This window comes from Ursus americanus, chromosome 32 (genome assembly GCF_024610735.1).
Source record: "Ursus americanus isolate L20-20 chromosome 32, mUrsAme1.1.p, whole genome shotgun sequence".
NCBI lineage: Eukaryota > Metazoa > Chordata > Mammalia > Carnivora > Ursidae > Ursus > Ursus americanus.
The window spans coordinates 5,087,066-5,113,031 of NC_142158.1; the positions used below are offsets into that span (position 1 = coordinate 5,087,066).

General features: G+C 45.5%; 1 protein-coding gene across 4 annotated transcripts in view; it reads left to right on the forward strand.

Annotated features, from left to right (window-relative positions):
- The window catches only part of DUSP22 (dual specificity phosphatase 22), a 69,429-nt gene extending 47,584 nt beyond the window's left edge, over positions 1–21,845 (forward strand). For 3 of the 4 annotated variants that reach the window (XM_045800588.2, XM_087858036.1, XM_087858035.1), the window contains 3 exons: positions 6,511–6,585; positions 9,553–9,724; positions 10,195–21,845. In XM_045800588.2, the coding sequence (XP_045656544.1) occupies positions 6,511–6,585; positions 9,553–9,724; positions 10,195–10,377 (430 nt within the window). In that variant the 3' untranslated portion in view covers positions 10,378–21,845. The remainder of the gene's footprint in view (positions 1–6,510; positions 6,586–9,552; positions 9,725–10,194) is intronic. The other variant, XM_045800589.2, reaches the window with a different exon arrangement.
- Positions 21,846–25,966: the final 4,121 nt, after the last annotated feature.

A 25,966-nucleotide genomic window follows, 5' to 3' on the forward strand; every position in this document is an offset into this window, starting at 1 on the left:
AGTAGGAAGATCAGTAGGAGAAGAAAGGGAAGAAGAAAGGGGAGGTAAACAGAAGGGGGAATGAACCATGAGAGACTATGGACTCTGGGAAACAAACTGAGGGCTTCAGAGGGGAGGGAGGTGGGGGAATGGGATAGGCCGGTGATGGGTAGTAAGGAGGGCACATATTGCATGGTGCACTGGGTGTTATATGCAACTAATGAATCATGGAACTTTACATCAAAAACTAGGGGTGTACTGTATGGTGACTAACATAATATAATAAAAAATTATTATAAAACAATAAACTTACAGAGTTTTAAAATTATTTCCAACTTTGGATATAATTTAAGTTTTATATCCTAAATCTCTCCCCACAAATCCTTATACCAACAGAAATTCTTCTTGCCAATTATGCTTAGTAAGAGGTGTGTGACCTTTTGAAGCTAACTGCTTTCACTTGACATTCAGTGCTGTAAACTGCCCAGAAAGGTCAATTTTCTGTCTGGCTTTAATCCTCACAAACTCCCCCTCTGATCTTCCAGGAACTTAAAATGCAGAAACCTGGTTGAGATAACATTAGCACATTAAAATTTTAGCTCGGTTCTCCCAACCACCTTGCCTTTCAAAGTCAGGAAATGTGAAAGTTCAAGTTCTCAGAGTCATAATAACCCCACAGACCCAGGCTGGTGTGTTTTGCATGATTCGTCACAATTAGAGGCATCCTAGAGTTTATATCAAATGCACATGCGACACATTCTCTGGCCGATGTGGAGTGGGCCAGTGAATTCAGGCTTTTAGAAATACTTGTTTTGCTTTCTCTTTGTACTTTCTTACGCAAGTCATTTTAACCTCATTTCTCTCATCTGGAAAATACCTATCTCACACAGTTTTTGTAGTATTAGGTTAGATAAGTGAAAGTGTTTTTTATGAACTATAAGCATTTCCAAAAATAAGATTATATTTGCTGTCTGTCCACATAAGGAGTATTCATGTATGTTGAGAGTGAATTACTGGATGTATAGTAGCTCCTTTATTCATTCTTACTTTAATATTGATTAAATTGGTATTTTGTATTTAGACATTGTTAAGGGAATAATTACTTTTTTTTTTTTTAATCTTCTTCTGTCAGGTCCAGGAGGGTCTGATCTACGCTGTGGAGTTGGTAGCATTGCATCATTACAATAGAGCCTTTGTGACATTCAGTGGTTTGAGTATCGAGCAGGTCTCTAAATTTCTTGAGGTTTTTGTGGGGAGAAGAGGTATTAGCAGTACAGTAAGCTTATATTTAAAGTATCAGTAAAACCTCCTCGCCTTATGCTATCCTGATCTTTTCGTGTATGTTTTCTTTAGTTTAGCTGATGTCTTCTGTACATCCGTCTCTCTCTTTCTCTCATTTACAGTTTTCTTTGTTTTAATTATTAAAAAGCAGTTTTGCAAGGTCAAAATGATGTGGGCCCTCGGAGTGCTGTGGTCCCATTTCCAGGCAGATGCATCCTTACTGGAGCATTCGTGTGCACGCACACACGTGCTCACCCGTGACTCCTGAGGACTTTGCAGCCCGTAGAAAAGAGAAATACGCAGAAAAGGTATATTGAGTTTTTCATAAGACTTCACTTATTGAACTTAACTATTTTTTAGGCTTAAACTATGTTCTCCTTGTTTTTCTAGTGTTCAACTATTCTTTGTGAAATGAAGGAATAGTAGGTGGTAAAGAGCGTTTTGTTTTGTTTTTTAAAATGGCAAAATGAAAAGCATGATACACACATGTGTGTTTTAATTCCCCCAATTAAAAAAATGTTTAAGTGCAGGAAATATAAAATTTGGGAAATCGCTGATATAAATATGAGTAGTTGTATGTGTTCAGTGCTGTGCACTGTTAGAACAGCTCTGCCAGTGGACTGCTGGAGAATGTTCCTTCCTGCTTGCTTCTGGGTGGGGTGAGAGCTTCACAGTGTTCCAGCTGAGGGGGCCCACACAGAGCCTGGGGAGCCTGTGCCAATTCTGCCCCAGGAGAAACAGCTTTCTGATCTGAGCCCACCTTCCAGAGCCCAGGCTCACTCACTCAGATAGAACATTCCACCCACGTGCTTTTTGCCTTTTTGCTGTTTTTTTCCCCCTTTGAGCGTTCCTTTTTCAGGAGGGAAAAATCTAAGAGTGCCTGCCTTTCCTGTTTTTCTCCTCCTTTGCTTTCATATACAACATACATGCACACATATGCACACGTGTATACGTATGTACACACATGTATATAGACGTGGGAAGGAGAAATGTCTTGGGTCTCGTGGCTTTTGCTGTCAGTACAGGCTGGTCTGATACTGCTGGCTTTGGAGTAAGCGCAGCTACCATTCAGGGTATGTGGCCAGATCCCTTGGGCTACTGCTCAGATAAGCAGAGTCCTCAGCAGAAAAGGGCTGTCTCTGGTCCCACAGTGGGGATCACAGCCTCCAAATCTCGCAGTCTTGGAATAAGAACTAGTTGTTCAGCCTCAGAAATGAGCATCTTGTGGTGCAGTTTTGCTGGATCCCATCCACCGGCCCTTTTGTGCACTCTCTAAAGGTCAGGGACGTGTGGCTCGTCCTGTGTCTTGGCCTCCAGACAGAGAGAGGGAGGAGGCTCTCCAAGGAGGCCAGCCAGCACAGACCGAGGAAGGGGGGCGGTGGCAGCTGCGGGGTTGTTTGCTGAGCCCCCATGGACGGGTCTCCTCTGAAGCGCCCCTCTGGCCGACCCAAGGTGTTCTCTTCAGATTGTTGGCGGCAGCGAGCACTGTGGGGTAGGTGTGTGACGCATGTAAGTGGATGAGCCCCGCCGGCTTTCCTCCAACAGAACTTACTCCACGTGTCTTTGTATGGACGTGAAGGGACAAAATGAAGAGCAAGAATAGGGAACCTGTGTTCATGGAAACAGCGTGTGGTGGGATGGTTCTTAAGACGTGTGCTTCTGCTTCGCATCAGAGAATTGGGCAACAAGAGCCGGAGTTGCGGGTATTTCCTGCTGTGGAGGAGGGGGTTTAATGACCAGCGCTAGAGTTTATGTCATCAGCTTCCCTGGAAATAACCCCCACTCCCTGCAGCACACCAAAGCCGTAGTGAATGCGCCTGGCTCCTGACTTTACTTGGAAAAAGCATTTCTAGGAACGTCTGCTTGGTGTGGCCTCGTGCCCAACTGTGTTTATGAGTCAAGTTTTGTGGTGGGGCTTGGAGCCTCCTCTCAGTGGCATCATTTGCACTCCTGGGCTGGACTGTAAGCTGTCCTCTCACAGATGCCTGCCCCGGGGTTCCACGGCCCTTGCCCCAACGTGGTGGTGGACAGGAGCCATCTGTGCGTTTGTCCTAGACTTAAGGTTGGTGCAGTTAGAACTGAAAGAGGAAAGGGGTGGCAGGGAGCAAAGTGGGAGCACCTCCTCATGACTTCCGTGGCCCCTCAGCTCTTTCACACACTCTCTCTGGGCTCTGGCAGGTCTGCATGTTGCCCTGCTGACCCCATTCCCACCCCACTCTTATTCTAAGACGCAAGACTGACTTTTGAACCCAGGTACACCCGACACTATTTAAGACCCAGGTTTCATGGTGCATGTGGTTTGGTACATGCAGGTATAAAAGCCAGATAGAAGTAGTCGTCCCCACTCTCAGGTTTCAGTAAAGGGATTCATTTGTTGTCATTTTGCAAGATCTTGGTGAGCTCCACAGTCCTGGCCGTGTTCCCCTAAAACATCAAGTCCTGCCCACTTAGAGGGGCACTGTTAGCTTTCATGTCACTCGGGCCCTTGCAATGTGTTCTGGGGCAGTCTGTGGCTTGTTCACTATTCAAGCAATTGTCATTCATTTCTAGATTTGTTTTTCCTCTTCTGGTTGCTGTGTTCTTCCCTGCGCATCTTGGCTCCGATGCCGCTCTGCTCGACTAGAAAGAGACCCATAAAGGACAGGCATGAGCGTGGGCTGCAGGTGTAGAGAGGATTTTCAGAACTTTCGGATGCCCCAGTGTGGCTGCCCGAGTGGATAAACATGTATAGCCTCTAGCCGCTGCTAGACTGCAGTCAGGGATGAGCTCGAGCTCCGGGCAGCCTGTCCTGGTCCTGGGAGCTACAGTCAGATCCACCCTACCCTCTGGCATGTCCGCCTTGTGCAGTGGCCAACAGAGGAGGAGAGGCTGCGCTGCGTCAGCCATGAAGCAGATGGCAGATGGGCAGCCAGTAGCCACTCCTAGGCCAGAAGAGTTGGCTCAATGTTCTTACTTTCTTTTATTTTTTGTTCATTTATTTTTGAGTAGGCTCCACACCTGGGGTGTGGAACCCAATGTGGGGGTTGAACTGACGACCCTGAGATCAAGACCTGAGCTGAGATCAAGAGTTAGAGGCTTAACCAACTGGGCCACTCAGGTGCCACTTGGCTCAACGTTTTTAAAACTGTCGAAGTGGTTGCTGTTATCAGGTAGATTGTATTTGGCTAAAGTAGCAGAGTGTCTGATTGATGATGTTTTAAGTGACAGAGAAATTTACTTAAAGCCTTGACTAAGAGACTTGGTGGTGGGTACTCCCGGGGCCTGGGCATCAGTTCCCTGAGGTCCCCCTTTGCATCCTGCCAGGGGCATATCACCTGCGATTACAGGGCAGCTGATGCAGGTATAAGCATGATGCTTGCTTCCAGTTTCCTAGGAGGGAATCTGGGGCAGAGATAGATAACTTTCCTTTCATTAGGAAGGGAAAACTCTTCCAGAAATCCCCACCCCACAACCTTTTCTTTACTTCTCCATGGCTGGAATCAGAGGGAAGGGGGACTATTCTGCCCCAAACAAAATCAGCGCCACTCAAGATGTCTGCCACAGTTTCAATACTTCAAAATCAGAAGACTTCACTGCAGACTGTTTTTGCTTGAGAGACTGGAAGCTCTGACAGCATGGAGCCTTCTCTCCTGCGTCTGGCGGGCCAGTCTTCTGCCAGTCACATCACAGTGCCCCCATCCCTTCACCCCTCTGTGTGCTCGGCTTCACTGCCTGGCTTCCATGGGCTTCTGCCTTACAGTCCTTTCTGAGATCTCTTTCAGCACTGACACTTCAGATTTCAGGAATTACAGCAGGAATCTTTTCTTGCCTGCTTTATACCAAGCCAGTGTTTGTGAGTATGGTTGCAATGCCTGGAGTCATTTTATAAGCTTATGTCTGGGAGCATTTGTGTCTGGGAAAGTTAGCAAAAGCATGTCTTGCAATGTTTTGGTAGTTACAGATTTTAGGTAAGAGTCTGGAGTCCTTGGATTCGATCCCTAGGACTTTTCATCATGCCTTCTGGTTGGTTGTGGAGTATGTATATGTATGCATGCACAGGGATAGTTTCCTGTATCGTCTCTCCATCTTAATCTCGCCCGGCACCTTTGCTTACGTTGCTAAGTTTCTTTTGTATTTAAAGAAATACTTTGGCTAACAAACTTGGCTAAGTTTGTTATGCCGTACCTGAATTTCTCCTTATTACTTTCACTTGTCCTGTCATCCTTCATGAAACGATAGACCTAGCTTGCGTGGTTGGAAACTACATCTCATTCTTCCCTGAATCTCCTGCAGCTTTGCAGAGTTCCAGTAAATAGTACTCAGTTGGTGTTTAAAAGAGGATGCGTTTATTCCATGGGCAACTTTAGGTGTTTTGCTTCTCTATAAGTCAAACAAAGGTAGAAGACCTCAAAAAGCATGTACTCTGTAGGTCCCCTTGGAGTATTTGTGGTTAACCCACCAGCCAGTCCAGAACAGGCTCTAAGTGATGCTGGTACGTACATGCAGGAGAAAGGTGCTAAAAAGCTAAGGGTCAGAAGAAGTAAGGATCAGGGTTTCGTTGTCATGAAGGACTTCAGAGTTTGCGAAGCATATTGGCGTATATCACCTCGTTCCGCCCCGTAAGACATTATTTCCACTTTATAAGTGAAGTTAGGGGAAACGAAGTGACAGTCCCAAGGTCACACAGCCAGTCAGTGACTGAGCAGAGATTGAAGCTGTATTTTCCCTTTCCCCACAGCTCTCTGATGACCTGCTGACAGGATGTACCGAAGTTAAGGGAGACCAATATGAGAGAGAATTATTAGGTTTTTCAGATCATCAGAAGTCAGCTACCTCTTGGCACCGGGGAGCCTGAATGATACGGGCACCTTCTTCGCCTCACTGGCTCTGTACGTGCGCAGCTGGTGTGTGGATCATCAGTGTGGGGTCACTAGCATGCTCCCGAACATTCAGGGGCCCCAGCTGACCCCTGGGCTAGGCAGAAACCACCCCCCCCCCCCACACATACCAGTCAGTGGCAACTCTGTGTTTCAGGGATTCCTCGCAGAGAAATTCTGAAAATCCCAGAAGATGGGCAGCCGTCCCCAGGCCTCCACGTTGTGTGTGACGGCGTCTAAAGCTGAGGCCGCTCCAGCCCCAGACCGGGTGACCATGGTTTTGAAGCTGTGGGACTCTGAGACCTTTTCAAGAAACCTCAGGCGGATTTTTCTTTTCATCATATGTTGAGTAAAGTAGAGAGATGTCACTTCTCTCTTTTTTCTCCCCCCACAGGACAAGACATTTCAAAGAAAGCATTAAGTTCATTCACGAGTGCCGACTCAGGGGTGAGGGCTGTCTGGTACACTGGTATGTATGTGTCTGCCTAATCATAGCTTAGTCTTGCTGCTCGGCCTGATTTCTCTCAAGGGTTTTTCTGTGTGTGATTAATTGTTTCATCTCCTAATAGTTCCATCTGCCCTCTGAATCTTGAATACATACCCCATCTGACCCCTGCCATGTGTTACTCGTCATTCGTTTTTGATGAACGAGGACCCTATGATTTTTCTTTTTTTCATTTTCACTTAGGATTTTCATTTTCACAGTTAGGATTTCTGTAGGGACTGTCAAGCTACTGGACCACAGGAACCCCTTTTCTAGCCCATGCCTCTTTTTCCTTGGAACAGCCTCCTGTGCACAGTATGGATTTTCTGGGCTCCTCCCTGAAACCTCAGTGCCCTTTCAAAACACCGTTTCTTTCTGGAGAGGTTTGATCACGTATGTGGGCGTTTAGCACTGCGTTGGTCTAACACCAGAATGACCATTTCTTCTCCATTTACAGATGCGGGCTTTTATGTACGTTTTGCTTAGTACTTTGCTTTGAAAAGATCCGAATAGACTCTTAGAGTTCAACAGTTTATATACAGCTGTCCACCTGCATTCAGCTATACTTTGTGTGGATATGAATACATATGCATGAGTACATACCCACTGCAAAAAAAGCTGTTCTAATACACATAACCCAAGGACAGTGCGCATAAAGTTCTTAGCACTGTACCTGGCGCATGGTAAGCTCTCAGTGAATGGTAGCTCTCATATTTTATATTTTTATTTTTTAAAAAATTTTTGTTGTGTTTTTAAGTGAAATATAGTTGGCATTAGTCTCAGGTGCACAATATAGTGATTTGACAATTATATACATTATGAAATACTCATTACCACTAGTACACATACTCATTACATAACTAATATGTCAACGAACCAACAGCCAACATTCTGGAGCCAGAACTCTGCTGTTCATTAAAGTGCAGGCCGAGCATGTTCCCTCTCTATATTGAATAAGACTCCATATTGAATATTACTCAGCCACAAAAAAAAAAAAAAAAAAAAAGATAAGATCTTGCCATTTACAGCAACATGGATAGATTGAGAGGTATTATCCTAAGGGAAATACAGATAAATCACAGAAAGCAAATACCATATGATTTCACTTATATATGGAATCTAAAAAACAAAACACACGAAAAAACAGACAAAAAAACCCAAAAGGCAGAACCAAACCTTTGAGTACAGAGAACCAACCGTGGTTGCCAGAGGGAAGGGAGTATGAGGATAGGCAAAATGGATGAAAGGGAGTGGGAGCCGTAGACTTCCGGTTAGGGAGTGAGTAAGTCCTGGGAATAAAAGGCACAGCGTTGGGAATACGGTCAGTCGTATAGTAGCGCTGTGTGCTGACAGACGGCCGCTGCACTTACGGTGAGCACAGCATAACGTAAAACTTGTAGAATCACTGTGTTGTACACCTGAAATTAATGTCACATTGTATGTCAACTATGCCCAGATTTTTTTAAAAAAGACAATAGTATGTTGTGAAATACATTAAAAAAAAAAAAAAAAAAGCTTAACAATCTTTTGAGTCTCCCCAAAGAAGTTGCTGTTTCAGTGACAGCTCTTAGGAAATGTAAAGTGGTGTCTCCTGGGCTGTGTTGCTGCCTAAGTTGGTGATAATCCTGTCATGACAGAGGAGATCCGGTGCATGACATCCAGAAGAGCCGTCCGTGAAAACGAATCTGTTCTAAGGGCCTGTAACCCATATTAGGAGAGCGGGGACAGTAGTTTGATTGTTTTAGAAAACAAACGATGCTTGGTAGTTTTATGCAGTTCTTGAAATTGTGTGATTTACTTTTTTTTTTTTTTTACTTTTAAAAAGAAGAGAACATGTAACAAATTGTAGATTTTTTAATGTTCATCTACATTTGCTTTAAAGAACTTTGGGGGGTGCTGTTGGAGCCATATAAGGGGAGTTCTATAATCCTGTGCCTGGGCTTCTGTGGCTCCTGGTGAATTAGAATCTCCAGGTTTACAGCCAAAGAGGATGTAGTTTTTAAAAGCTCTCTCAGTATTTCTGATAGAAAAGCCTAAGGAAGAGCCACTACTTGAGAATGGTTGTTTATTATTATTATTATTATTATTATTATTATTATTATTATTATCATTTGAATGTGTGTAGCCCTGATATTCTAGGAATTTGTATTTCATACGGTTATATCAGTCTGAAGATAGGCCTTTCTAAAAATGAGAAATTTGCTAAACTTCCCCATCTTAAACCGTTGCTAGAACACTCTAAATCTGACGCAGCACAGCCTTCTGTGACCACCTTGATTTGCATATACATTTAAAATTGGTCCCCTTACTCAGCCTGCTAGATATAATTAACCGTTATTGACCCCCACATCCCAGAGCATGTGGAATGCGCCCTTTCTTGTGCTCTGCTTGGTTATTTCAAGAAGAGCACAAAGTGTTTCATAAGAGCTTCTGTATTTAGTGGGCTTTCTGTTATAGATCTGGCCTTCATTTATCTAAGAAAACCAGACTGAAAAAAAAAAAAACCCCAAAACGTGAGGCCTTCTAAACTGCTAGATTTATATATTTTTTATATATTTATAGATTTATTGCATAGATCCCAGACCCTTCTAGTTCCCTTGATTTGCTTTAGTTAGTTATTTTTTCTGTCCAAGGAAATGGGGACTATCTGAAGAAGGGCTCAGGAGCATAGAGAATCATAAAACTGATGTCCAAAGCCACAGCCAGTAGAAAATCTGTTTTTTTAAAAAAAGAGACTAACACCGATACTGATGCCTGAGATTCTGGTGCAATAAAGTAGGGAGAAGCTCCTGTGTTTCTGAGTAATTTCATACTGGCTTGCTGTGCACTCATAATCCACGGCAGGAAGACTTTCTAAAATGAGATCCACAGAATCCCCTGCTCTCAGTGAATCAGGAGATAGACTCATGGACTGAAACCCCTTGCCCCTGTGGGTTCTTTTGGCCCTTGCAGCCTGGCCGGCGTCTCCAGGAGTGTGACTCTGGTGGTTGCATACATCATGACCGTCACCGACTTTGGCTGGGAGGATGCCCTGCACACTGTGCGTGCAGGGAGGTCTTGTGCCAACCCCAACCTGGGCTTCCAGAGACAGCTCCAGGAGTTTGAGAAGCATGAAGTCCACCAGGTAACCGTGCTCCGGGGACTTTGGTGATGTGAGCAGCAGCCTCTGGGAAGACGCCTCAGTCTTTCTGTACACACCTAGAATCATGGAGGTTGGAGTTTGAAAAGGCCCTCAGAGGACAAGAATGCCCCACTTGCATCCCAGTGAAAGTCATCACTGGTCCCTTGTTCACCAGCTGCAGGACATTATCTTTTACCATCTTCAGACCCCATAGTACCTTCTGTTTATTTCCCTTTGGGCCAAGTGCCATTTTCTTGGTTTGGCTTGCTTTCATGTCCTCAGGCTAAAACCTGGAAGAAGCAGTTATTTCTCTTGCTTGACACTGGCGGGCCAACCACAGACCTATGATTGCCCAATACCCATTTATTCCTCGTTTATATGCGGCAAAATCTGTACCATTAAGTAACAGGTACAATCTATGTAGGCGCAGGTGTGTGTGTGTGACATTGTGGTTTTGTTTTCAACTTCTCCAGTACCGGCAGTGGCTGAAGGAAGAATATGGAGAGAGCCCTTTGCGGGATGTGGAAGAAGCCAAAAACATTCTGGGTAAATATAAAGAGCAAGGGCGTGTGGAGTCCCAGCCTGGCGCAAGGCGGTGGAGCAGCTTTCAGACCCTGCCTCCTCTGGCCTACAGCAACTATACGACGGAGACCTAGTAACTGAGTGATCTGGTGCCTGCCTTTCCATCCCTTGTCTTTGGTGCATTTCTGCCGGTGCCCTGGTGTGCTGGCTGCCCCATGGAGGACGGGCAAGGGGGGTGGCAGAGGTGGATCCTTCTCCATGAATCCACCAGCCCTGCCCGAGGCCCCTTCATCCTGCCCACTTCTGCCCTGCCTGAGCTTGGGGAGTCTGCTTGGCTGCCCCATACCGACTCACGTGTGCGCCCGTGTGAAGGCGAGTGTGCATGTGTGCCCGTGCGTGCGGATGTGTGAACTCTAAATGTTCACGTTGCTGGAACAGTCGCAGAACCCATGCTGCCAGGCTTGGTGTCACCACTTTCCTTTTGTCCACGACTCCACATGGAAATCATTTGAAGTTAACATCTTAAAAGCTGTTCAGCCTAAAGCAGCCTGTGGCTGAGAGCGGACAGAACCCAGAATGGTCATGGTGAGGGCGGCAGGGGGCCAGACTCCCTGCTGAGGGTAGTTCCAGGGGCCCTGAAAGGTGTGCGGGGGTGTGCTCTGACCTTAATGGAAGTGCCCCAGGCTGCGGGTCCTACCACCTCAAGTCGAGACCCTCTTCTCAGCCCGTCATGTCCCTGAGTTCTTCCCGGTGTGTGTTCTCGGTGGCACTGACTGTATTTCAGTTCCATAGAGAGCACAACCACCTCCGCTCAAGCTCTTGCCCAGAGCTCCCTTCCTTCCTCCTCCTGTTCGGCTTCACTTATGCTCAGCCTCTTGTTCTCTTGCTGTTGTAACTCCGCGAGGGCCTCTTTGCAACGTCTGCATGCATCTTCAGGAACTGGGGAGAAAGAGCATTTATTAGGCACTATAGCAAGTTTGCATTTAAAAATACATTTTAAAATGCCTGCGCACTTATTAAGCACCTTTGTGTATGCTATGGATGTGCTATTTGATCTCAGCTACCTCATTAAATGTTTTTTGAAAAGGTATTTTCGTTATTGTAATCAGCTCGTAGTTGAAAATGTCTGGTCATGATTGCTTTTGAAGCCAAAGGGCAAAAGCATCCAGTATCGTTGAGCTATTTAAAATGTCTGTCCTGAGCTCCAGTAGTGCTTTCTGGTGGGTAAAATTCCACGTTTGGGCCAAGCCCAGCAGGCCTGGGGAGCGTCCGCCGCTTGCAGTGTAGGACAGCACGATCCTGGAATTCTGTGAGCAGTTTTGTGGTCCAGTCTTTCATACCAGCTCACATTGTTTAAGTACACAAGGCCACAAGAATGAAAAAGTATACTTGGCCTCTCCCTAAAAAGACGTTGCAGCCCAGTTTCTCCAAGTTCCACCAACAGCAGAGCCCCCAAAGAAGAGCAGCTTTCCCATGCATATAAAGTGTGTATCACAGGTGAGACGCCTTGGGGACCAGGGAAAACTCTACACACCCACACAGATATACACCAGGAAAGGGAAGCGTGGCCATGGAATTTTCTACCCACAGCTGGAACAATTTTTCTATAAAGTACATTTTTTTTCTTGAACCAAAAAGAAATGTAAGTATGTTCACAGAAAAGGTATTTAGGATATCCGCTGAAATGCTTCAATCTGTGTGTATATTTATGAACGTCTGAATACATTCCCGTAGGTCTTGAAATGTTGTTTTAATTTTTGTCGCCAGTGATGTTCTTTCTCCACAGCCACTGCAGGAATTCTGAAGTACTGGGCCTTTCTCAGAAGACCGTACTGTACCTGAAGTTTCTGAAATATGGCAAAGTCACAGCGTGTAGGCTGCTGCTGCCAGAAAGAAAAGGAGCCTAGAGTTTATTTTTAAGTATCCAGAAGTGATTTGTAAACTTGTTTTTCCTTTTAAACTGAATACATGTGTAATGATGTTATATGTTGAGAACTAAGGATATTCTTCAGCAAGAGAAAATATTTTTACATTAATTCCACTGCTACAGCAATTTCTTTAACCTTGACTTTAGGGTTTCTAAAGCAATCTCAAAAGCCCTGCTGCCCTGTTTTGGTAACTGTTTAGTAATCATGATTGCTTCTCATGAGAATTGTGCTTGTTCTTAAATTCCCCAGCTTGGGAAATATCTCTTGGTGTGTGCTCCACGCATGGTTTGTGTTCTCCGTGGTGGACTTTACCAAAAACTGCCCATTTTTGTTAACAAAGGGCATCCGAGCCTTTAACTTCATGTGCAATGCACTCTTCCTTGCTGAGGCGTGGATGTCATACGTGTTTCTGCCTGTGAGTGTCGTGAGGCAGGATCAGAGCCTGGTTTAATTGCAGAGGCCACTGTTTCCTCCAGAAGGTAGTACCGAGGGCACTTAGGAAAAGCGAGTTAATTTCACCATGAGAGAAAAATTGATCCTCCACGTGAACAGAAGGAAATCCAGAAATTGGACTTGCAGTTCTCTTGCACAGTGTGAGCTCTGGAATTGCCGCATTTACCACAAGGGTGTGCAGCCCGGGGGCTCCATGAACCTTTGCTGCACATCGTGGAAGGCAGTCTTCTCTGCTTTCATATTCAGCTTCAGAACACAGACTGCTCGAAGAGCAATTTAAGTCCGTTTCCTAAATTTTCCTTGTCTAAATCCAGGGGAGGAAGAAGGAGAGTTAACTTTTCACTCCAAGGGTAGTTTGGGCTTGAACTAAGGGCAGGTAGATACAGGAGCTAATATATGGTCCCTTTAACTGTAGGTGGCAGGCTTCACCTATGTTCTGAGTTTCTGCTTCTAATGCCTGGAAGCTCAGGGAAGGGGCTGGAATGAAGGGGACCCTTTGTACTGGCAGCAGCCTCTGCCGGGTGGGGGATGATCTGGAATGATCAGTTTCAGTCATTAAAATGCTTATTCTGACTCAGCAGGCCTGCTTGGATGGAGCGCAGGTCCCAGTTGTAGGAAGCTCTGGGTACTCTCGTGTGCCAGCTCTGAAAGGCCTGAGAGGTCTCCACTTCCCACTTGTGAGGATGTGCCAGAGTCGTGGCCTCGAGACACAGCACAGAGCCTCAGGAAGACCTCTGTGCTGTGTGTAGGACATGAGACAGCAGAATTAGGAAAATAGGTTTTCTGGTGATGGCCCCAATCCTGTAGAGTCACTCATTCCTCACAGCCTGACGTCCTTTCCTGTCCCCCTCTTCTTGCTATAGGACCAGATCTGGCACCAACAATAATCCTCTGTCTGGTGTTCTGTGGGTTACAAGCGATCAGTGCAAAGCTTTGTAAACCCACAGAGGGTATTATTTCATTCATTCGAGGCTCAAAGAGGCCAAAAAATACACCAAAAACTGAAAATGTTAGCTCTGCTTTGCCTGAATTTTGATCTTTTGACCCTAAATCAGTGGGTAAGGTGAGAGGGAGGAGCTGAGCTGCCCCTGTGCTTTGAACTTAGAAGTTTGTGAGGCTCTAATGAGGGCCAAGGGAGAACCAGCACCCCTGCGGCAAAGCTGTATGGCTGCTGAAGCCAGAACCTCTATTTGGTTGCCCCCCCCTTTCTCCCTGGGGAGTTTGTTTAGGGCCCCATCAGTGGAGTTGGCAGTTAGGAAAATTGGCAGTTACAGAGTGGGTCATAAGGACTGCTATAGGTGCTCTCGATGTTATGTATGGGGGAGGGGAAGAGAAACACCATTCCACTTTGGGGGTGACGAAGGCAGTGTTCAGAGAAAGCATCTTGGAAAAAGTAATACCTAATTTGAGACTTTAAGCTCAAGTGCTGGAATTAGCTGGGCATAGTGGGAGGAAGGGGAGTCCAGGCAGAGGCCCAGCATGTGTGTTAACTCGGTGGCATGAAGAAGCACAGGGCACTCGGGTGACCCCAAGTCACTGCGTGACTAGAGCAAGAACCAAGGGTTGGGCAGTGATGGTAAGTGGTGCCGACAAAGCTGTACACACGCAAGGGCCCAGTCAGCCAGGTTGATACCTGTATGGTGCCATAACTTAGTACCTGTATGGTGCCCTATCTTAGTATACAGGAACTGGTTTACTTCTTTTTTTTTTTAAATAAAGATTTTATTTATTTATTTGACAGAGAGAGCGAGAGAGGGAACACAAGTAAGGGGAGTGGGAGAGGGAGAAGCAGGCTTCCCGCCAAGCAGGGAGCCAGATGCGGGGCTCGATACCAGGTCCCTGGGATCATGACCTGAGCCGAAGGCAGACGCTTAACGGCTGAGCCACCCAGGCGCCCGTAACTGGTTTACTTCTTATACTAGCCTTCGGAGCCAATCAAGCTCAGAAGTTGGTGCCCTGCCAGCTTCCCACAGGGCTGATTCCTGAGCTTGGAGCCGCATAAGAAGCATGCATGCCATTATGCGGATGTAATGAAGAGGGGTGGGGGCTTGCTGAACTTGCTAGGGCAAGCAGGTACCATGGTTGGTTAGTGTGTAGGTGGAGAATAGAGGGTCCACATTGGAGGCCAGTCGGGGGCAGCTCTTAAGTTCATCCACGTGATTGAAGATGGTGCCCTGAACAGGGTCATGGTGATGGAGATGAAGAGGGACCAAGAAGGCAAATAGATTTGGGCTTGAGGGAGGTTGGGAAGGGAGAAGCAAATGCTCTTGGTACTGCATTGAATGTGGGGGACTATGGGTTTTCTGGCCTTGACACTTGGGAATCTTTCTTCCAACACAATGGTTCTTTGTGTCAACATTCTCCTTTCTGTGACGGTGGTGTGTGGGCTCTGAAATGTCAAGGTTAGATTTAAGGGGACTGCCAGACTTAGGGCCTCCAAGGGCAATCATCCCAGCTTTGCAGATTAGGTCCTCAAGTTTATCCTTGTACCCAGGACAGACTCCCAGGAACTAGACTCATGACAGTGTGGAATTCAGATGTCCAATTTTGTAATTTATTGTGAAAGATAAAAAGTAGCTTGATGAATTTTATGCAGTAGGCTATCTCTCTGTCATTATCAGGATTTTGGAGGAAGCCAGATGAGTCATTAGGCATTGTCCTGTGAGATGGACATGGAGCCAGGAGCCTTGGCAGGGGGCATGGTATTATTCTGATCTGGTATGCCCCATAATCCGATTGCTGTTCCCATAACATACTTCAGTGGTGTTTCTACCAGGCTCCTGCTTTGCTCCCTGAAGTCACCTTTCCAGGGTCTAGCAGACCATTCTGCTTATGTACTTATTCTGCCTAAGGTGATCTTTGACTTAAACCACATTTTTTAGAGGACCTCCATTAACCTTGGGTATCCTCATGTGTCTTCAATAGCATTTATGCTTTTCTGGGAGGGTGGGTTCCCACTGGTGGCTTTTTTCCTTATTTATTGGGTGCTTGTTCTTTCTAGTTTCTGTCTCAGCTGGGAATCCCACTTCCAACTTCTGGGGCTGTTTCGTGTTACTCATGCATAGAGACAACTTATAAAATCCGGTGATTTGTGTGTGTGCGTGTGTGTGTGTGTGTGTGTGTGTGTGTGCGCACGCGCCCATACACCTGTGTCTTATGTGTTTTAGTTTTGTTGTAGAGAAATCCTTAGCTTTTAGGGGAGTCACGTGTGCAACATCAAGGGTACCTTGAGCTTGGGTGTCTTAGATGGCAGGTACCTGAGGCAACCAGGGCAATGTCAGAGCCCATGTTGCACAACCAGAGCTAGTCACGAAGGGCTCCTCTGCACACCAGTATCTGGTCATAAAAATAGGGAACCCACTAAAAATCAAAACCCTGTGATCCCACACTAGATGACTCCTCCCATCCTGACCCTAAGTTATTAATAATTTTATTAAGAATGTGCTTTCAACATGCTTATATTTATATATGTACTTAACAAGAAATCACCAAGACTTCAGAGGGAAGTTCTTCTTCCCTTTCCTTTTTATTGCCCAGAGAAAGGGAGAAACTGAGAAGAAGGAAAAAAAAAAAAGCTGCCTTTGACTCGTCACCAGAGGCTTGAGCATGTCAGTCGTTCCCTTCGTAGGATTTAGTAGGGTCTCCTTAGGCCTTGGGCTCATCGAGACTGTCGTGGACTTGGATGCATGTAATGCACTGGCCACATTTCATCCTGCAGAGAGATCTTGACACTTTGCTCTTGTTTTCCTTTCCCCGCTATAGAGCTTGAGACCTGTCACTGCAGTAACAGGACATAATTAGTTCAGCCAGTACCAAAATTAGTAATCAAAATTAGTATCTGTTTTGCAGCTAAGGCTTAACCACCTAATAAGCATCTGACTAAAGGTTGCAAGTGCTGTGCCTGTGTCTCTTTCCATCGGGGGAAAGAATTGCCAGTACGTATTTGAACATCTGCAAGTTTAGGTTTATTTTGGCTCTGGATATCTATGCAAACTTTTGATCAAGAGTTAGTAATTTGCAGTTAATTTTCCTGAAGTTTCTAGTTCAGTTATTAGAGTCTGGTGTCAAAAGAGTTATTTTAGCAGGTGACTGAAATTACTAGGCAGTTCAACATTCTGAGTGTCATGTTGACTATTTGGAGGTGGGGTTAGGAGATGTATGGATGGGATTGTACCTGAGCACATCCTTTATTCAAAGTCCTGCTTAAGAAAACTAGGTAGGAGCCAGGGGTAAAAAAATAAAACTTCGATTTTTGTGGGGTTAACAATCCCTTCTAGGAATAATGTAGTTTTTGGAAACAGTGCTCATCACACCATTTGCCTGTTTGTCCAACTTGACCCAAGGAGGCCTCATTAGAGTGGCCTTTCCACTTAGCTTCTCAGTCCTCCAGGACACACATCAGTGACAAGCAAATATATGAATGGAACATTGCCATCAACATGGTGTTGGTTGCTCTCTCCTCTTCAAGTCTGTTCATCATCAGGTGCTTTGTCCTCAGCCTCTTGTGCCCTTCACCAGAAGTGGCCAAACCAGCACAAACAGGAACCATACTTTCTGGTGAGCAGGTTTGCCTTTTGTTGGTTGGCTGTGGGTTTCCCCAAGACACTGATATGGAGCCTTTTTGGAAAATAAAAATCAAAAAGCCTCTACATGTGCACTGAAGAAATGTCACCTTCTGCTTTGCAAAGGGTGTGCCCTTCAAGGCAAGAGACCCAAGTGGCACTGAGCTTCCTCAGAATGGGAGTCCCTAGTGAAGCTTGTCATGTGCCAGGGGTCAGATGTTTGGATTCTCCTTGGTTTGTGTTAAGCCACACTGATGTGGTGATAGAGAGAAAGGCAAGAATGTGTGAAAGGAGAGGACCATTTCTTGACTGTTTGCAGAAGCCTTCATGAATCTCCCCAAATCAGGAGCATCCCAGAGGTGTACTGCAGATGTGGGCTAAAACCCATTTCATGCCTTGATATTCACTGCCCCACAGCGGAGGGACCCTATTCTATGCTTTGCCAGAACTCCTTCCTGTCATCTTCCACCTTCCATGAGCAGGAAGACACAGGTCCTGATAGAGCAGGTTGGGGGAGATGAGAGGCCAGGGTCCTGGCCTGGTGACCGGGCAGCCAAGATAGTCACATGGCAGACAGGCCTGACTGAGGTCCATTTTCATCCCGGTTCTCTGGAATACCTTGGGGAAGTCCCCAGAGGAGGCAACCCACTCATGTGGGGAACTTCTTCTAAGGCTGGAGTAAAGAAGCTCTCTAGAAGGGATGAGCAGTGCTAGAGGGCACCCTGTGTCATGGCACAGTGTTGGGGCCAGAGGCAGCCTCACAGCCTTCCTGGGTAGCATTTTATGTGTCTAGAAAGGCCTTTCTAATCGTGAAGACCTCCTATCTAGATAACAAGACAATCAGCCTCATGATGGTCAACATTTATTCAGCACTTAATGTGGGAGAGAAGCTGACATTGAGACTTTTTCTTGAAATCTCTTCTGACAACAATCTCATGGGGTAGATTTTACTATGGGAGAAACCAAGTTCTAGAGAACTTGAGCGTTGCTCAGTCTCAGGGCCAGAAAGTGGCCAAGTGAGGATTGGAATCCAAGCAATCTGACTCAGGTGTGCCTAAATGTCACCACTCCTTTCGAAATGCCACTACCCCTGGGAGGCTAAGCTAATGAAACTCTAACAGTCATGTGCATTCGTGTTCAAGTTTTTTTCTGAAGGTGGGTTTATATTAGATTAGAGGCCTAGTGGGGAGATTGAGATGGAAGATAGGTAAGTATAGTTAAACAGGCACATGAGAAAGGCATTTCTTTTTTCTTTCCATCAAAGCTGACCCCTTGTGTGTACACTATGGCTGCCACACACACCTCTGACTGGGCATTTCTGACTTAGCCTAGAGTAGCAGGCAGAGCACTGAGATGTCCTGGGGCCCCAGGAAGCCCTTTGCAAGAATACAGAATGGCCCACGTGTGTACAGGAAGGGGGAAGGGGGTTAGTACCTGGTACTTTAAGCGCATGGTATTCTGTCCTTGATGTGCCATCATTACACAAATAGAGGAACCTCAGTGAGTTTTTTGCAAGAAGCTCAGGGATTTGCTGTCATTCAAGTCAAATAACTCAAATGGAGACACTCATCAAGGACAGAGGCATGGAAAGCAACAGTGGATGTCAAAGCAAGTAGAGACTGACAGGACCTCCTTCCAGCCCCCAGGGCTGAGGGCCAGGGCTGGGAGATGGAATTATTAGAGCCAAGTAAGAAGTGAGCCATGCAGGGGTGCCCAGTAGGACCTGAGCAGGGCAGCTCTTTGAGAAGTATGGGAGGCTGGGAGGAAGCAGAGTAGAAGTTTCCCATTGGACGTCCTCCTGTCCTATCTCCCTGAACCTAATGGGAAGCTGGCCAGCAGAGTGTTCTGCATGCCACGGCCATGGGGGACAGAACAGGGTGATTGCCATACGACAGGCAGCCCTGGTGCTCAGCCTTGGGTAGGGCGGAGACGTAGTGATAGGATGGAGGAAGTGCCACAGGCTTCCAAGAAGTATCTAAGTGTCAACAAGCTGATGCTAAAAGTGGGTCTGAGTGGGGAGCCTGGGTTCTCCTACACACATTGTCCTGAAGTGTGCTATCTGGAGCTTGGCCTGTGACTCACTGCTTTCATCTTTAGAAAGCATTCAGAAGCATCCATGCCTGCCAATGTGTCCCCGCTGATCTGTGCTTTCCTATGGCCTCTCTGGAGAAATGACACCCTCTGACATTAAGGCCGTCAGCCGTGACATCTGAGCCTCTGCTACAAACTGTGCCCATGTGAGAGGCCCCCACCCCCTGTCCCGAAGCCCATGAAGAGCGGGGGAGGATAGTTTGCAGTGCCTCAATTATGCCATAGGGCTGCGGCTCACTGGGAAAGCTGTGTCATGAGATGCTTACAGAGCTAGCACTGTGCTCTGAGAGAAAGGAGAAATCAGGCAGGGCAGCCTTGTCTTCAGATTTTGAGTTGAAGAGAGAAGATAGTCACTCCCAAATATTCTGTGAACAAATGCTCAGCACAGAAGCATGAATGCAGGCCAAGAGGACCACAAATGCTTCATGGAGAGTGTCCTGCTGGAGATGGAAAACTTGGAAGAAGAGTCAAGGGCATCCTAGCAAGAGGGTGACATGCAAGTAAAGGCACAGACAAGAGTGAACACGGTGTACTTGGAAGCCCAGGACCTGTCTTAGAAAAGGTGACTGTGAAGGAGGTGAGGGTTGGAAAGTAGAATGGCTAATCTTGTCCTGCCCTGTAAACTGTGGGCAGCCACCGGAGGGCCTTGGGTTGATTTGGGCCCATCAGGATGGGCTGGAGCAGGAAGGTAGAGCAGTTAGGAGGGGAACAGGCTCGTAGCCTGGACCAGATGCCCCATGGGACCTCTCCAAAGACGAATCTACCAAGTAAGGCAACATAGATAATGACCATCCTGAAGTAGTGACGGGCAGTGCTGGTTTGCTTTCCCCAGAAGCAGAAACAGAGTCAGGGGCACAAAAGATTATTGAGGGCAGGAGGCTGATGGGGCCGTGGGGCTATCAGGCTGCAAGACAGTGCCACGTCCTCTCCACCAGAGGAGCCTAGGGGCAGGCATGACTGGTCGCCCCAGAAGAATGGCCTGGGCTGCCTGGCAAGGCAGCCCTGAGAGGCCAGAGCTCAGGGTCACTTACCATGCTCGCAGGGAAGGACAGCCTGACACTCTCCAGGGAACCTGGTGCTGAAGCGCAGCCTTGCAGAGATACTTCTCACCGGTGCCTCACACAGCAGGGCTACCCAGAATACTTCCCCCAGACTCCAGTGTTGGAGCCTCCAATGTGGCGTGGTCCTTTGGGTGTCTCTGGCAACTAGAAGCCCTCTCCCCTCCTGTCCTCCCCTCCCCTCCCCTCCTCGCCTCTTCCCCTCTTGTCCTCCTGTCCCCCTCTCACTCCTCTATCACTCCTCTCTCCCCAGTGCTCAGATTAGAGCTGGATGTCAAGGACACATGGAAGCAACACGAGGAGTTAGGGGATTCCAACCTTCCCTCACAATGATTGCAGCCTCAGCAGCCACTAGAGATGCAGCAGGACCTCTGCACCCCTGGCGCAGGAGATACAGAGACACATTGGTTATCGAGCATTTATTAAAAACAAATTTTAATAACAAATAACTAAAAGATAATCTGTCTTATTACCAGCCAAAGCCAGCAGTCTTAAACCATTCAAGTGATAAAATATATCTCCCCCCACAAAAAATTATTTTGTTGGTCTAAGTTCTTTTTTTTAAAAGATCTTATTTATTTATTAGAGAGAGAGAACAGGGGGAGGAGCAGAGGGAAAGGGACAAGTAGACTCCCCACTGAGCACAGAGCAGGCTTGGGGCTTGATTCCATGACCCTGAGATCATGACCTGAGCCGAAACCCAGAGTCCGACGCTTGACTGACTGAGCCACCTGGGATCCTTGTGGATCTAAGTTCTACGTCTAAACAATGGCTGTGTCTGCTGTAGAGTTTTAATAATGTACGCATAAGCTTAAAATGGCCATGTTTTTATCATATCCTTTATTAACAATATGTTCTATGTGGAGGGGAATGTGGAGAGCTCCCAGTTAATGGGCAGGACTGGGACATAGGGAATCAGCTGCTCTGTTGTGTTCGGGTTTTGCTTGTTTGTCTTGTTTTGTTTGTTTTTTCTTTTCCAGCAAATTCAGAATGATCTGGAATCCAAACTCTGTGATATCACATTTCTGCATTTGCAGAGTAGACTCGAAATACCCCAGGATCTTATATGCAGTCCCTTCAGTCCGGCATTCTGAGTGACCACGTGAATGTTTACTTGTCTTTACAATTTTTTTGATTGCAGACAAATTAGAAAACCACCAGAATTGGTCCCAAAGAAACGCAGACATGCTATTTATGGAATCTGATGTGAAATGGGACTTTTTTTTTTTTTTTTGCGTCTCTTCCAATCTTAACCTTTGGTTTAACACCGTTCCTAACTACTTATATATCTGTTGCTCCACGTGAAAGAAATTTTTCAAAATTAAAATAAAGCAAGGGTTCTATGATCAATGAAGAGTGAAGATCAAGGGACAAATCTGACATAAAGAGAAGGGCAAATTTGCAGAAGGCTCAAAAGCAACTTGTAATTATTCATTAATGTGACAGACCAACATCTACGTATATTTTTTTTACATACACATTATTATAATTAAAAAGTATTCATACATGACTTTTTCCTTTGTACTGTGATTTTTAAAATTTATTGACATGATAACCAATATAAAATTCAGTAAAAGAACATTTTTACAGCATGCGTAAAATGTCCCTTATTATTCTTTTTTCATTCCATGATCATTACTGATTTTAACAGAGAGGACCGGGTGTCAAGTGCACAAGTATGCCTCTAAGTTCACAAGGTCCTTCATGAAAAACAAAACACATTTTTATGTGCTTCACTTTCTTCGTTCTGTATCAGTCCTCTCTCCTTAAGCAATGCTGGAGGCCCTGAAAATCTGTATGATTTCACTATAGCCTGTGTCAGTGCGTGCCCTATCCCCCTATTCTAATTTGGTTTTATCACATTTCCTAACACCTAAGATTTGGCTGTTTCCATTTTATTTTCTCTGTAGAGACAGCAGGGAAAAGATAATGAAAATTTTCACGTTTCTTTCATTTTTTCTGGTTCTTTCTTCAAAGATAATTAAAGATTACTTTGGTTATTTTTGAGGACACTGGGTGAGAAAGCTGCTTCATTTTCCCTGTGCTGTGTTCTCCTGTGGGTATTCTTTCCAGTAAGAGGTTCATTGTAAGAAATGATACATTTCACAAGAGGTCAATGGAGGCTGAAGTTTCCCCTCTTTTCTCTGTCAAAGAATTCCCATTAGTGTGTCTTTAAATTATCATCTCCCCTGATACCTTTCATAGAGTCAGATATAAAATAATTCCATGTACATATAATTCATTAAGACTACTTCTATTGCAAAAATCACAGTTCACTTTTTTTTTAAAAGATTTTATTGAGAGAGAGAGAGAGAGAGAGAGAGCACAAGCTGGCGGGAGGGAGACAGAGGGAGAAGGAGACTCCCCGCCAAGCAGGGAGCCTGACACGGAGCTTGATCCCAGGACCCTGAGATCATGACCTGAGCTGAAGGCAGACGCTTAATCGACTGAGCCACCCAGGTGCCCCCACAGTACACATCTGTTTGATGATGGGACCTAATTTAAATATTTGTGAAGTTTTGAGGACTCCCAGTCATAAAACAAGTCCTTCCTCTGTGCTAAAAATCACCGAGTCCATTTCTCTAACGTAGAAGAGAGGACCTTCGGCTTCTTGAGAGCAGAGCCTGGGTGCACAGTAGGTGCTCTCATTCTATTCTACCATGAATTGTCAAATCACTGGTTCTGTGGTTTTCTCTGCTCCTCCCAGCCTTGCCGGTTGTCAGAGCTTCTTATGGCCTTGCTCTGTTTAGGTGGTTGTTGTACCCCTTGGGCCAGCAAGCGTGGCTACAGGACCCCCCCCCCCCCCCACGAGAGTCCCTTGGCTCCCATCTCTGCCTTCCAGCCCCAGAAATCCAGGGCACCAAAATCTGTGCTTTTACTCCTGCAACTTTTCTCCAGTTTCCTTGCCAGTGTGCCTCCTTGGAGCCACATGTTTGCCATCTCTTATGTGCTGGCCAAGCAATCGACCAGTGAATAAAAAGCCCCTCTGTTGACTGAGTCCTTCCTGCCCACCAGCCCAATTTTTAGAAACATACTTGGGACCCTCTTTGCTTCCATACCGTTAGCACCTTGGGCTTGTAGAAATAGGTTGTAGAAATAAGAGCATTCTGTGGAATGGACAGGACCTGGTTTAGCACCCAGAGCTTCATAATCTTCCCTATGTGCTGACATTATTTGTTTTTGAGCCTTTCTTTAAAGAAATAATAATAAATTCAAATGTTTGAGAATTCAGTGTTAACCTCTTAAAATTTCTTATTATCAGGGCTTCCCCACTAGCATCCTAAGCAAATAAGAGGCTAACACATTCATTTCCTTTCTCTGTTTAAGTCGATCAATCCAAACTCTGGGCAGTCCCACCATGCATGCGGCAGTGGGTTAGACCCCTGCCCAGCTGAGCCTGCAGGTCCCCTCGAGAGGGTTGAAGACTGCCTTTGGGTGCAGAGGAAAGACCTATACCAGGGTCTTCTTCGGGGACTTGCTTCTGCAGCCCCAACCAGAGCCCATCCACACTTTGCTGGCTTCGCATATCTTCTTTTGGCTTTGATTTTTAGATTATTATATATTTCTTAGACTATCATTGACCTTGTCACCTTTCACTCAAATCCATGCAGTTGTTATCTGATAGCCTTGTTCTGTTTCCTGGATTTCTTCATTCACTGCCTTTCTCACAATTTACACTCATTTCTCAGAAGAGTGTGATGCTGATTGTTTGCTGTGAAACTAGCTCTGAACAAAGTTCACGGTACCAGTTGAAACGGCTGTTTGAAGCAAATTTTAGAGATACACAGTGTCTGTTACTGGAATCCCACGTCTCTAGAAAAGAACTGAGCTAACATGGAACATAAGTGATGAGCCCTGAGCCAACACGCTGACGGCCAAAGTCCCCAGGAAGACTCCTGATTCAGATCTGAAGTATCCAGGGACATACATCTGTTTTAGTTTACAACATCTTTTCTTCAGGTTTCTTGAGGAAACTCTCAATTTTCTACTGAACAGCTTCTTTCTGAGATTATGAAAATTTGCCCCCACCCAAATAAAAGATGTCTAAAATTCTGAAAATTACTTTTATTTGGTCAATTTTATAATGCTTTGTATTTTCCATCTATAAAGCACTTTCACGTATATTAGCTCATTTTGCCAACAAACGTATGGGATTACTAGCATCCATATTTAGAGGCTAACTAGCAGATCCAGATCTAGATGGAGTTCAGTTTTGACTCTTAGTCCAGTGCTCTTTGCACTACACCATGTTGGAACCAGTGGACAACGAGCTCTTCATCTGAGCAAAACACAAAGATAACCTGCCAAAATAATTTAGAAACAAAGATTGAGGCAACTTTATCATATGACATAGTTGGTTCTCAATGGATTGATTTATGAATTAATGAAGCAGAAATGAATAGTAAAAGAGGCCACAGTTAACTAGACTATGAGGGAATGTTGTTTCTACATGATACATTTATGCAAGAAAATTCCTTTCCTCAAGGACTTTAATCGGATTTTATCTTTGAGGGTTGTAGATTTGAATTGGTTTCATGGGATCCCCTGAAGAAGTCTGGACAAGCCAGTGGGTGGCATCTAGATTAGGAGGGGCAGCAGATAGAGATGGGGTCTATCTGGGAGGAACACTGCGGGAAAAGCAAAGAAAAACCAAGCTAGAAGAACTAAGAGACAAAAGTGCCGGAAAGAAGCAAGGAACAAGGCAGAAGCTGTACAGGAGAGGGAGTGAGGGAGGTGGCCCAAGAACTGAGCAAGCAGCAGGGAATTTGATCTAGGTCAGGAAGGGCTGTGCAGGAACAGGTGATCACACAGAAGAAATACCCATGTGCTCCTGGGACTCTGTGAAGGGAAGTGAAGTGATGCTTACCATCTATAGTTAGATCAAACGTGTAGTTACACTTGTTAAGAAATACAATTCTGGACCAGTGACAGCTATTCAGTCTAATACCAAATCATCAGCTGTAAGTTAATATATCTTGAAGACCACAGAGTTGGGGTGCCTGGGTGGCTCAGTCCGTTAAGCATCTGACTCTTGGTTTCAGCTCAGGTCATGATCTCTGGGTCCAGGGATCCAGCCCCACTTTGGGATCCGTGCTCAGCAGGGAGTCTGCCTGAGGATTCTCTCCTTCTCCCTCTGCCCCTCCCCCCAGTCCAGCATTCTCTCTCTCTCTCAAATAAATAAATCTTAAAAAAAAAAAATAGAGTCAATCTCTTCTTGCCCAGAGGTAAAAATTGTTTTGCCCTAAAACTTTTCAAAAAAACACAAACGAAAACAAAAAACCTCTGCAATCCATAGAAAAGAATCCACTTTTTCCAAAGAAAAGCTTGAGTAGGAAAAGAAGCAATGGGGTAACTGAAAAGTAGTTATGACAACAATGTTAGAGAGACATTGAGTAAATATTTAAAACGATTAAGTATAATGGTGAATATATCTGTGACTTTCTTATCTACAGTAAACATAGTCAAGATGTTGAAATAATACCCCCTCCACTTTGGTTTCTATAAGTGTAAAACTCTAAGGTTGAAAAGCATAGTACCATGATGTTCTTTGGAAGTAAAACACGACGCAGTGTTTCAGAAAATAGCCTAACGTACACCACTTCGGTAACTAGGATTTTATTTTGTCCAAAC